Raw genomic sequence first — 14,409 nt, forward strand, 5'->3', positions numbered from 1 at the left:
TGTTTTCGGCTATTCTTAAAAAAAGATTACTTTTATGGCTATTTAAAATATCCGAGATATATACCCTATGGAATCTACGATTAATGTATTTAAGTATTATACTTTAATATATTGATAGTTTGAATTTTCCTTTTAATGCATACCCGTAAAACGATTTCATTTTAAATCTTTTTAAAATGTCCCCAAATCCACATTTGAGAATCTATGATCAATACAGAACCAGTGCATGGACACATACCCTCAGTACATATTACTTAAAGAGCCGTTCAGTAATTAAGTAGCACCTAAATTAAGTTTTAAAATAATAACCACCTTACTTGTAATGTTTTGCATTATGGCACAATTTGACCGATATTATTAAAATTTCCGTTCGTATTTACCATTTGGTATGTTAGTTTGGATTGGTAATAAATGCTAGATAGGCACGTAGGAAGCAAGTAGACATTGGGGAATGAGGGGTGATGGTTGGAGGGGGATCTGACTGAGATCGAGGTGCAAGGCACAATTTCTATGGGGTTTAGGGGGTATGCTCCCCAGTAAAATGTTGAAAAGTAGATGTCCTGAAATACAATTTCCTGCATTCTACATGTAAACTCGCTCGATGCGTGGTCGGTGTGGGATCGATCCCCATTGGGCTATTTCTTGTTCCAGCCAGTACACCACGACTGGTATATCAAAGGATGTGGTATGTACTACCCTGTCTGTGGGATGGTACATATAAAAGATCCCTTGCTGCTAATCGAAAAGAGTAGCCCATGAAGTGGCGACAGCGGGTTTCCTCTCTCATTATCTGTGTGGTCCTTAACCGTATGTTTGACGCCATATAACCATAAATAAGATGTGTTGAATGCGTCGTTAAATAAAACACTTCTTTCTTTTCTTAAACATGTAAAATTCATCTCGGCCTTATAAGATCTACTACCAATAATTGTTTTTATTCAGAATTATTCAGACCGTGCTCCGCCGTGCCTGCTAGATAGAAAATAATTTGTTAAAGAACAAAATAGCAATGACTTAGACTGCATAAATAAAAATATTACATGACTTCATAAACACCTCTTCCTCTTTCCATATAACGTATGCAACGCATACCGCGATATCCCTACCACAAAGAGTATTATGTAATTGTTGAACAGCCCAAATGTGTATTGTTTTCTTTTTTTTAAAGGTTCTGGGTGTCGGAGTGAAGTGGATTGTAATGACGTTTGTGGTGGAACAGCAAAGTTCCACAAGAAATGTGGAGCGTGTTACGGAGGCAATACCGGTAAAACGAAGGATGACGTTGTTGGATGTGATGGTAAGTGTTTGTCTTTACTGTGTTAATCTCAGTTACTTATAAATATACTGTCTTTTTATTTTAATCAATCTTATTATAATAATTTATACTTTATTTACACCTTGTATTTTTTATTTCTCTTTAAAGTGACAAATCCTAGTTTTTAAGAAGTATGGCTATTTTTGATAACTGAAATCAGACATGAGTTAGATTTTCTGGTTTGGATTAACCATTTCTGTATATCCAAAGTATCTCAGTTCATTTTGATACTTCTAATAACACAAAATGCATTTTTCATATTTTAACAAAATAACATACCTCTGAGAAATAACGGCTATGGATACGAGCTCAAGTCTATGTTTACGGATATTTCCCGATTTCAACATCAAAAACTCTTGTTTCAGTCTTTTGTAACTTTATGCAAATGTGTTACAGTTTGTTGATTAACCAAACGTAATATCCATTTTCATTGGTTGAAACTGGCGTCTGCGACCCTAACAGTGTATGTGTTGCTCTGTGTGTTTATTTTATTATTTTATTTATTTATTTATTATTTGTGCAGGACAATGTGATCGGCTTGCTCAAAGAAACAAATGTGGAGTGTGTTATGGAGGGAAAACAGGAAGAAGCAGTAACCACGGCATTGATGCTTGTGGTGACTGTACAGTCAGAATTGTGTCATCATCCACGAGGAGACGCGTTGACTGCAATGGAGACTGCGATGGGACGGCTTACTTTGATCGCTGCTCAGGAAAATGCGTCGGTAAGTTCAGACAGGGCAGAATAAGGACTGGGTATTATGAGAAATGCCTATCACAATATGCCAACCCTTATCACATTGTGTATCATAATATATTATTAGCCCCTACCAGTTGAACTAGAAGGGACTGTAAATATTTATTCATCTGTTTGTCTGTCCATTTATCTCTATGTCTGTCTCACAAACTTAGTTTTCCTGACTTTGTTTCGCAGTGCCTCAATATATTCAACTGATTTTTTGTGTATATAGAGTTATAGAGGTTTCACCTTCATGGGGATTTTTGACAAGTTCAAGTTCAGTATACCCAGAGAATATGGTCCAGAGACATTCTTGGAAATTACCAAGTATATAATCTGTGTCTATCATTCACCTGTTGGATCATAATATCATTATATTATATACTGGTACCCAATGTAGTGAAGAAATTAATTATCTCTTGAAAAGCCATCTGAACAAATATGTTACCATCTGTGATCAGAACTTGCTAGCACTGGCAAAAACTGACCAAAGAGTGTACTGGGTCTTAATGTTGCATTAATAAATGATGTTATGGTGAGGTTATGAAGACTGCCGGTTTTGTTTCTTCTTTATAATTACAATTTCTTATTATTGTTGTTGAATAAGGATATTTTAAGTAGAAGGGTTCAGTTTGTAAACATGAATTCCTGTGACAATAGTTATGACATTATAAATGTACTTAAGTTATGATTATCTAACTAAAGATTTTGCGAAAACGTTGTTATTGATGTTCATTCATGGTGTAACGTTTACCTTTAAAATAATCCAGTTTTGTTTTGAAAATTGTATGACCTACCAGATATTTATGATATTTTTGTGTGATATTGTAGGTGGCAACACAGGTTTGGATAAAAGCCAGTGGTACGACTGTGAAGGTGTGTGTAATGGAAAGATGGTTGTCGACAGCTGTGGCAAGTGTGTTCCTCCCTATACACTAGGCACCACAGGAAGCCAGTTCAAAGACTGCAGTGGAAAATGTTGGACCAGTAAGTAAAAAATTAGCATTCCATTTCTCATTACACTCGGTGCCTTTCATTTATCTGGCCAGCCTCCTTATGCAATATCCTCTGTAGGGTATCATTTTACATTCTCTCAAATCTTCTAATTAATACAGTACTGGTTTCTATGTATTAAACCGTCATCTGTTTTAACGCTTAATATTATAATAATACGTACCATAACCTTTTGACATTACCAGTGAAAACAAAATAAGGACCTTACAGCATCCACCCAACCATCGTGGAATAAAACTGACATGTATTGCAAAACTTGTCAGTCAAATTGAAATTTTTATTTTAATTACTCTTCCTTAACATTTATTAAACCTGAAACATGGAGAAGCTTGGTAGTTGATATGCTGTGTGCAGAGTCACAATGAATACACCTGATTCAAATACAGTGAACAAAACTTAGCTCAGTAGAGTGCAAACCCAATGTGCTTTGGTCGTAGATACTCAATTTCTAATTGGGTTTTCCTATTCCAATCAGTGCTACACGACTGATATATCAAAGGATGTAATATATCCTATCCTAGCTGTCTGTGAAAAGCGAATATAAAAGAACCTTTCCTTCTAATGAAAAATGTAGCAGACATCATCTAAAATTACATGTCAGAATTCTGAAATGTTTGACATCCAACAACTAATGATGAATAAATCAGTGTGCTCTATAAGAAAACAAACTTTAACTTTATGCGCTGTGTAATTTTCCTTTTACTAGCACTTACTACCATAAACATTGTTTAGCAAAAATGTTTAAATACTAATATTAGCTAGAAATGAATGGAATTATATTTCTGCCATTTTTTGACTAAACAGCCATAATTAAAATTACATCTATATGCCAAAATATAGACACCAAATGAGATATATGATTATGTAGCTGGTTAATTAAAGTACTTTTTCGGAACAAATTTAAAATTTCCATTCCATTCATTACAATTTAAAGGTATCCTATTAATCTAGCCCTAGTAGTGCAATTTTGTTATATAAAATATAAAAATTAAATCATCAGGGAACTTTACAGCGGATGATGTCTTTTTTATAATGGTATTTTCCTGTTACTAAGAATTATCGTTGAAAAAACAAACAAACAATTCGAACTAAAATTAGAACTTGCTTGCAAACTATTTTAATTATAAGGATTATCTATTATTTCTTTATGTGTATGTGGGTATGAATAAAAACAAAAGCATGGCAAAGTTTTGTGTTTTTGCCGATTCTCACAACACGTCTTTGTGGTTTTATGTTTGTTTTTATTTTTTCTATTTTTGTTGTTGTTGTTGTTGTTTTTAAATTCTAAATGTTTTGTTTTGATTGTGTTTTACCATCTATAGTAAATAATTTGTCATGTGACCATACTCCTAAGATATTACCCAGTGTACTTTATTCTCATCAGATGTAGTTTATATTTAAAATATTACTAAATCTACTTTGTAGCTCTGTCTAAAAAGATGGCAGTAATCAATGAATGTGGTCAGTGTGTGAACGACGGATCCACGGGTAAAGATGCTTGTGGTGTTTGTGGTGGCAATGGAGCTTCATGTCGTGACTGCCGAGGTGTTATTAATGGGTAAAGCATTATTTATATTAATACATGTTAATATACACTCAATAAAATTAAGTAAAAGTCGCAGAACCTAGTTTCAACCCGTGTAAAAATGAACAGTAAGTTTAGATTAATATATTAATCTGTAACACATTTGGATAAAGTTATAATCGAATGAAACAAAAGTCTGTGTCGTTGAAACGGGAAAATACCATTGGGAAATAGACTACAGCTCGTCTCCACGGTCATTATTTCTCAGAAGTACACGTGTGTTTTTAGAAATATGAAACATATATTTCATGGATATTTATTTGTCAAATAATTATACACAGATGAACAGTGAATGATAAATCATGACAAAAATTCTAAAAGTATTAATGAAATCGTGTAAATTACAGTTGTGAAAATAAACAACAATAGATCACTGAACTATCAATACAGTTTATCACTGAAAAAAACAAAAACCCAACCCCCCCCCCCAAAAAAAAACAAAAAAAAAAAACAACACCCAACCCCCAAACATTTCCAAGACATAAAAGGACTGGAATACAAAATCTGTATTTGCATCATTGAGAGTGCATTAAATGGTTTGAGAGCTTTTACATAAAGTGTCTGATATTAAAAATGCAGTTTATAGATACCGTACATGTGTATTTCTAACTCATGTTATTCAATATAAAAGTATAATGATTTTCATTATGGTTGTAATTTAAAAACTGGAATAATACTAATTTATTCACACATACATATGCACATGTACATATGTACACATGTACGTACATAAACACACACGCACGCACACACACACAAGCGCGCGTGCGCGCGCACAAGTTTCAAAGGTCATTGATTGAAAACGGAAGAGATTGATTGATGCATAATATTGTTTTTGTATGAAGTGTTAACCTTGCTATATCAATTTTTCCTCAGACCAACACATTTTGATCCATGTGGTCAGTGTGGAGGAGATGGGAGTTCATGTAACTCCATATCGGGAGTTAAACCAGATATCATTCCTTCAGGAGTAGATAAGGTATGGATAATTATATTTAATTAATTTATTTAATTACCTATGTTAATACATATATGTATTTGTGGGTAATGTTTGTAAATATTAACAATGTATTTGTATGTAATGAATTTATTTATAATAATAATATTTAGTATTTACAGACACTCATTTATAGATAATGTGTATTTGTATGTAATGAATTTATTTATAATAATAATATTTAGTATTTACAGACACTCATTTATAGATAATGTGTATTTGTATGTAATTTATTAATTACACTTGTAATGATTTGTAGAGGGGCGGGACGTAGCTCAGTGGTAAAGTGCTCGATTAATGCACGGTCGGTTCGGGATCAGCCAGTGCACCATGACTGGTATATCAAAGGCCATGGTATGTGCTGTCCTGTCTGTGGGATTGTGCATATATTAGATCCCTTGCAACTAATGGAAAAATGTAGCGGGTTTCCTGTCAAAATTACCAAATGTTTGACAGCCGATGATTAATAAATCAATGTGCTCTAGTGGTGTCGTTAAACAAAACAAACTTTAACTTTAATAATTTGTAGATGCATTATTTACTTATACTATATTAAATTTGTTTTTAAAAAATGTATTTATAAATATAAAATTATTTTTAGATGTGTTAAATTTTATGTATATGTATTTACAAAGATATTCAAATGTAAATTCTGTATTTATAAATTTAATATATATGTTGTATTTATTTATAAATAATGTATTTATAAATGCTAAATAGACTTGTAGAGAGTGTATTTATAACTACTATATTTATATGTAGATTAGGTATTTGTAGATAGAGTGTTTGTAGATAATGTATTTATAAGTAATGTTAATGTATTTATCAATATAATACATTTGTTTGTAGACATTAGTTATCTCTGGAGCTGGGCTTGCAGCTGGAACTGTGTGTAAAATCAACAACCGTGACCTAACTGCTCAACGACAGAAAGTTGATTTGACAAAGTTACCAGTTTCAACTGGAACTAACATTTTACCAGGTGAAATTATTATATAGTATTAATTGTGTTCTTAGGTGAATCTATTACCATAGTTGTGTTCAAAACTTTTGTTACATTACATTTTATTTTTAGAATGAAGAATGATGACAAAATATGGGATTATATATATATATATATATATATATATATATATATATCGTTATGTATGTTTTTCTCTACATGACAGGCTTGTTTTCCTCCATTCCTTACGCTTCCCATTTGCTTATATCCGTTTTCGTGAGAGAGTTTGAATTATTGCTCTCACTCATCAGATGTAGATTTAATTACCCAAACACGGAAAGCATGACGTAAACATACGTCACTGCAGGTTTAGGTGACCGAGAACACATTATTTGACGTCTGATGTCGACTGCGCATACGAGCAGTTTTCTTGGAGTTTAGTGTGCTGGTTTTCAGGTTTACATTATGAACGCAACAGGCAGAGGTTACATCTTTTGCTCGCTGGAGAGTACATTTGGACACTGAATTCGATAACAACAAGCAAGAAACATACCCGAGAACACCATTAATAACTGGAAAATTTTCAAAACGCAACCAAACGCAACAAAAGTCAGTACATTTGGACACTGAAGGATAGATTCACCCCATACACCATTAAGTGGAAAAAATTTATCCAAAGCAAAATCTCTCTCCAGCGAGCAAAAGATGTAACCTCTGCCTGAAGGAAAAACTGTTCATAATGTATAAACCTGAAACCAGCACACTAAACTCCAAGAATGAACTCGTATCAGCATGTCGACACAGACGCAAATACCTTCTGTGCGCATACCACACATCACCTATTATAGACCTGCATAGTGACGTAACCTCGACGTCACAGAGTCCATTACGTCATCAGCTTTCCGTTGACGGTGTAATTAAATCTACATCTGATGAGTGAGAGCAATAATTCAACTCTCTCACGAAACAAGCCTGTCATGTAGAGAAAAACATACACTTTTTAACGATATATCTGGCTCCCACACGGTTGAGCACTCTATAAAATAGCGTCTTTCAACTCGAAAACGACTACTATATATATATATATATATATATATATATATATATATATATATATATATATGTATTATTTATTTACTTTTTAGGGGGAGGGGGTATCTGGCTCAAGAAATTTTTAATATTATAGAATAATGTATCAATTACATAATTTTTACAAAAGTATAACATCTCTGCATTTTTAAACTGGATTAGACATTATCTGTAACTGGAAGTGGACTAATTAAGTGGATTTTATCATATTTACAACTGAATTAGATGGTGTTTACAAATGACCTTTATACTTCTATTAGATGATACTTGTAAAACAGAAGATGTATTTGTATTGTGTGGATTAATTAGATGGTATTTATATGTAGATTAGATGATATTAAGTGCTGGATTAAATATACATAGATGGATTTTGTGTTAAATTTTGAATTAGGAGTTCAACTTCTTAGCTGTCCAGTTTTTACAGGTTTAATGCAAAATATTCATCCAGTTTCCAGAATGGCCAGGTTCCGGTTTATTCAGAGATTTAATACAATGAATACATAGGGAGAAAACAATCGAGGAATCTAGATTTGATGGTTTGTGTAGGTTCTGCGGTTTATAGATGAATCAGTTGATATTTGTGTGGATCAGTTGATATTTACTGGCTTAGTCGGATCAATTGATACTTACGCGCAGATTAGATGGGGTTTTTTGTAAATTGATTAACTACTGTTTATAAGTGAATTTAACAATTTAGATGATCTTTAAAATTCAGATATGCTAATGTATACTGTAGAGGATAGGTTTCATATTTTCTACAGGATTGTTTACATATATCAGGTGATATTTGCTAGACGATTGTGTTATGTTTTATATTTTTGTTGACTACAGGACAACACACTGTAACATGCACGTCTCCTGGACAAACAGCTAGGACCACGGAATTCACCGTCTATGATCCTAATGGTAGGCACTTTATTCTCACTGTTAATTAATAGTAGACATTCAATATTCTGTTGACATAACATTTAAGGGGATTGAACTTGTATACAAATGGGTGACAACGTACTAGTCAGGATTTCGACAGGACATGACGCTACATTAATTGTAAGGAATTTTAACACAAACATCATGTTTTAGGTTATTAATATTAGCTAATTAATATTTAACTAGTTTTAAAAAGTATACATATATTCACTTGATATTTGATACTTGATAACACTGACATAATCATAATGTTATATTGGGGTGGGCTGGGGAACAAATAAACCACTACCATAGCAAGTATTTTAATATTTTGTAAGATAGGCCAAGATAAAAGATCGAGGGAAGGCATGATGGCCTAAATGACCCTCTTCTGGCTACACAAAAGCCTAATAATTGTGGTACTTGCAACCATTCTTTGTCTTTTCTAAAAGCCATTGATTAAAAACAATTTGCATGTCTACATAAAATTCATTCTTTCATTGTTTCTATGTTGTTTTTAATGATATAATAATAAAAATAATAAGTCTGACTTTTTTTCAGTATTCAAAGGGCTACAGATATCGAAGACGGAATTTGAGATCAGTGGTGGGACAGAATCACTGACAATAACAGGAGCTGGTGCAGACTTCATTGTGGGGAAGACCAAGTGCATTATCACAGGCAGAAGCTTAATGTTTTCTTATTAGTAATTGTCCGTGGTGGTATGTGTTACAAAGATGACATGTGTCACAAATGTGCATGTGGAGGTTTTTGTCTGAAGAATTAATGTGCTGGTTCAATTGGAAAGGGAAGCAGCTGGCCAATTGACCTAGGTCTAAAGCTGAAATATGGTGTCAAAGCTAAACAATACCACACATGTTAGTAATTTGTTTGAACATCTGGGAGTCTATACATACATTACTTTCAAAGTGCAAAGGTCATAGCTGTACAACATATCAAAGAGACAAAGTCTTTATGCAGCATTCTTATACTGTAACTATTATTATAACAAGTAACTCGACTGCCACTAGCAGAGTTGGAACTAAAGTTTATTTGCTCCAGGAAGGAAACATACAACGAATTGACATATAACTCTACAGTGAATAATGTATATTTACTCAGTTTAAATCCATAACAACTCTAATAATATTTAGTTTTGCAAACAAATATCAGATAAGTTAAAGATGTTTCTTAATAAATTACCATCAAATTGCATAGGATATATCTCCTTTTTTGGTACAGGGATGACGGCAACTGCTACAAAAGCCAAATTAAAGCAATTGCATTAATAATTGCTCTTTTAGTCTCCGTGTACTGCATTCTCAATTACAAAAAAAACCAAAACAGTTCAGGTGATACTGCCTACCTTGGCTATTTCAGCAATTTATTTTCACTCCTATATTAAAAAATTAGATTTTATATATATAATTTAGTTCTAATTTGTTAAGAAACTTTATTTACGTAGAGTGGGTGTGGGTTTAAAAAACATGCATTTTAATCTGAGTTTTAGCATTATTTAATATAGAGTTAATCCCAATTGATCTGTTTTATTTTGACATAAATAGACTTCTGTTACTACCTGATGGAGTTACTGTTAACTCTGAGCTGGATGTCAATCAGCATTGTAATAGGCTAATATGATTACTGTATATTACTAGTTGACTATAGTGTTATCTTATTCCCTTTGCATGTTTAAAGTATCTTAAGGAGCATTCTGTAATTAACACCATTTGTCTTTCTCTGCTATTGTTTTCTAGATACAACAACAAAGGACGTAGTGGTTGTACCAGCTACTGTGTCTGATGACAACTTAAGAACAGCTGTCTGCCCCGTGGCTCACCCAAAACGTCCTACACAGTTACAGTTAGGCTTGACTTTCAACGATGGAGTTGACCTGCTAAAACAATTCTCAGTAGAAGCAAAAGTGCCACCACCTACTGTGAACGCTAATTTCTATGACAAAAGTATGCATGTTGTTCAGATTTGGTTTCATAAATGACCCCTTTCCTAGATGTAGTTTAACAGCACAATGCCTTGCATGGCAATACAATTTGAAACTAACTACAAGTATGTGCTAGAGACATGTGATATCAGATGCATGTATAACAGCTTCAGAACACTGGTGCTGAAAGTGATGGATGGCCATTATGAGGTCATGATGTGAAGAAGATTGATGACTGCTGGATGTTGCATTGATAGCATTATACTCTTGGCAGAATAAGTAAAGATGTACGATTATTATATAATCTGAAAAAGGAAAGAGAAACCGTAACAAAACACAGGCTGGCTGATTTAGAATATACAATTAACAGACCACAATAAAAACACACATACACACACATGTACGCACACATATATACACACACTAACAACTGATAGAAATAGTTTCTTTCAAATAGATGTCCATTGTTCATCTTCAGAAAATAAGTCACTGAATTGTTAAGGTTTTGACCACATCCGTAATTTAAAACAGCTGGCCAACTCAAAACATGTTTGATACATCTGAAGTAATATTTTCACATTGCAGTGTATGGCATTGAGGTGACATTCAAACCTGGAATAGGACTTTTGGTAAAGAGATGCAGTGACATATTTGATGCCACCACCGTCTCAGCACTCGGACCAAAAGCCAAGTGTACGTCCTTGTCCAGACAGCTGCTAATGATAACGAGGATCACAGGCACTACAAGTAAGGGTCTCTTGTCTAATTCCTGTAAATAACAGCTACATGTTTCATCAATAGATTCAATACAATATTGCATATTAATAATGAAATATAACAGAAAGTAAGGGTGCCCTGTCTAATCCCTCTAAATAACACTTAAATATATCATCAATACAATATTACATATTAATAATAAAATATAACAGATAGTAAGGGTATCGTGTCTAACCTCTCTAAATAACACTTAAATATTTCATCAATACAATATTACATATTAATAATGAAATATAACAAAAAGTAAGGGTGCCCTGTTTAATCCCTCTAAATAGCAGCTAAATCTTTCATCAATACAATATTACATATTAATAATGAAATATAACAAAAAGTAAGGGTCTCTTGACTAACTCATCTAAATAATACGTAAATATTTCATCAATACAATATTACATATTAATAATGAAATATAACAGAAAGTAAGGGTGCCCTGTTTAATCCCTCTAAATAGCAGCTAAATATTTCATCAATACAATATTACATATTAATAATAAAATATAACAGATAGTAAGGGTATCATGTCTAACCTCTCTAAATAACACGTAAATATTTCTTCAATAAAATATTACATATTAATAATGAAATATAAATGGAATTAAGGATCTCTTGTCTAAATCAATCCAAATAAAGGTAAATGTTTCATCAGTATAAAATTTGTATTAACTATAATAATTAGATATGACGGGAATTTAGGGTATCTTGTCATATTCCATCTAAATTAATGCTACGTTTCATCAATACATATGTTAGGCTATGAAAATGGAAGTTCATGTTTTGCATCTGCTACCCCATGCTGTCAAACCTACAGTCAAAACAATTAATTATTTCTAGAAACAAACGTAGATCTGAAAGTAAAATACTTTGGAAGACAGGTTGAATTGTAAAATATCTGTGAAATGTCTCATATCCTGTTAACATGAAAATCGAATAAATTCCAGGTTGTTTTTGTGGTCAGTTTTGGTTAGAGCTAATGATACACTACAATATTAGATATTGGTGTTACGTGCTATGTACATATTTTGTAAATAAGAAACTGAGTAAATAAGAAAATTTAAAAAAACCTAATAATTTTTCATAATGTCTTGCTCTCATCTGGGAGTATATCTAAATTGGTCTTCTTATATAATAGCCGATATGTATTTTTGTGCTGGGGTGTCGTTAAACAAACATTCAATCAATCTTATATAATTCAACAATAAATTGTATTTAATAAATCTTAACAACAAATCAAGTCTATTTTTACATATTGCAGACAATGTCTTCATTGCATATGCACACACAGTTAAATCACTGAAAACAGTGATAATACTAGGTGTTAGTAAAACCATCAAGTAAATTCACTGTTCACATCTGAAGTTTTCATACACAGAACAATACAAAATCACTAAACATATTGAGATATGGGCGTGGCTGAAAGAACTTTTTTCGCAAATCATTGAGAATGTCGTTGAAGAACGAGTCTGCATGTGTACTTATTAGTAATTAATTTACTAATTTTACCTATACAGTTTCCAGTCTGCAACTAAAGAGTGGAGTTGCCAAGAAAGCAGGTGAATCTCGAGCTGTCGCTGCCTCTGGAACTATTCCCGTTCAGGCCCCGTCCAACCCTGTACCTCCAGTTGCCGTGATACGTGGACCGTCATTTGTTTCCTCCTGTCGAAATATTCAAGTGTCTGGACTCACCAGTAAAGGCGGACTTGGACGAGCTCTCACTTACAGCTGGACTGTGACCCCAAGTGCTGGTTTAACTCTAGGTAATGCAGTTTCATACGTTTTGCGTAATTCTAGGTAACAGTCTTATACCTATAGCTGGTATGACTCTAGATAACAGTCTTATACTCATAGCTGATATAACTACCTGTAGGTAATATTGTCATGCCATTAGATGGAAAACCCAAATGCTGGTATAAATTAAGTATGATAGTGTTATAGGCCTAATATAGTTAGACTATCACCCTCAATGCTGGTATAATTCTAGTAATCTTATAGTTGATACAACTGTAGATAACGTACACTTATAGCTGTTACAATTATAGGTAAAATGGTCTTTCAATTAGACTGTCAGACTCATTACTGATATAACTATAGTTTAGGATAAAAGTAACTGAAAGAATACAAGTATATGTCCATGTATGTATAAGCTATTAATTGTCTTCTGTAATTACTTCAGTCATGATACTTGCAGATATTCATTTATTAAAACATAGAAAAGTGTGAGTAATGCAGGCCCGTAGCCAGGATTTTGATGGGGGGTGGGGGGGGGGGTCGTTTAGGTTTATGGTGAAGCACGAAGCCACACGAGGGCGCGAAGCACCTGAGTTACTTGGGGGTGGGGTGGGGTGGGGGGTCCGGGGGCATATTGAAAAAAAACGTTACCGGTAAGGGGGGGGGGGGGGGGGTCGACCGACCTTCCATTAGCTACAGCCTGTAATTGGAAGGCCAGTAATATATAAATTAAATTGCCATTCATCAGAGGTAATGTCGTATCTTCAGAGTTGTCAGATGCCTTTGTTAAAACATATTGTTTTCTGTAATAACTTCAGATGGTCAGTATACAAGTATATGTTCACGTATGTATAAACTACTATTGTTTTCTGTAAAAACTTAAGAGAGTCAGGATATTGGTACTTGTATACATTCATGTATTAGAACTATTGTTTTCTGTAAAAACTTCAGAGGGTCAGGATATTGGTACTTGTATACATTCATGTATTGGAACTATTGTTTTCTGTAATAACTTCAGAGGGTCAGGATATTGGTACTTGTATACATTCATGTATTAGAACTATTGTTTTCTGTAATAACTTCAGAGGGTCAGGATATTGGTACTTGTATACATTCATGTATTAGAACTATTGTTTTCTGTAATAACTTCAGAGGGTCAGGATAAAGGCAAATTGGAAGTCGTGAATGCCCCGGCTGGTCAGACGTTCACCATCTCTCTCACAGTGTGCAATGTGTATAATCTGTGTGACCAGACAACCCACTCTGTTCAGAAGTCATCCAGTGGAATTCCAGACGTGAAAATCAGAACTCCGGTCGATCCAGCCAACGTGAAGATCAATAAGAGGTATTCTCTAGAGTAATAAATATAAATATATTA

At 33.4% G+C, this 14,409-nt stretch overlaps 1 protein-coding gene across 1 annotated transcript in view; it reads left to right on the forward strand.

The window, feature by feature from the left end:
- The window catches only part of LOC121381825, a 57,039-nt gene that overhangs the window by 25,765 nt on the left and 16,865 nt on the right, over positions 1–14,409 (forward strand). The window contains exons 18-29 of the mRNA XM_041511187.1: positions 1,169–1,297; positions 1,839–2,039; positions 2,885–3,040; positions 4,493–4,625; positions 5,529–5,631; positions 6,499–6,631; positions 8,513–8,587; positions 9,149–9,268; positions 10,345–10,551; positions 11,115–11,276; positions 12,815–13,060; positions 14,184–14,376. Coding sequence (XP_041367121.1) covers positions 1,169–1,297; positions 1,839–2,039; positions 2,885–3,040; positions 4,493–4,625; positions 5,529–5,631; positions 6,499–6,631; positions 8,513–8,587; positions 9,149–9,268; positions 10,345–10,551; positions 11,115–11,276; positions 12,815–13,060; positions 14,184–14,376 — 1,858 coding nt within the window. The remainder of the gene's footprint in view (positions 1–1,168; positions 1,298–1,838; positions 2,040–2,884; positions 3,041–4,492; positions 4,626–5,528; positions 5,632–6,498; positions 6,632–8,512; positions 8,588–9,148; positions 9,269–10,344; positions 10,552–11,114; positions 11,277–12,814; positions 13,061–14,183; positions 14,377–14,409) is intronic.

Source organism: Gigantopelta aegis, chromosome 9 (assembly GCF_016097555.1).
Source record: "Gigantopelta aegis isolate Gae_Host chromosome 9, Gae_host_genome, whole genome shotgun sequence".
Classification (NCBI taxonomy): Eukaryota; Metazoa; Mollusca; class Gastropoda; order Neomphalida; family Peltospiridae; genus Gigantopelta; species Gigantopelta aegis.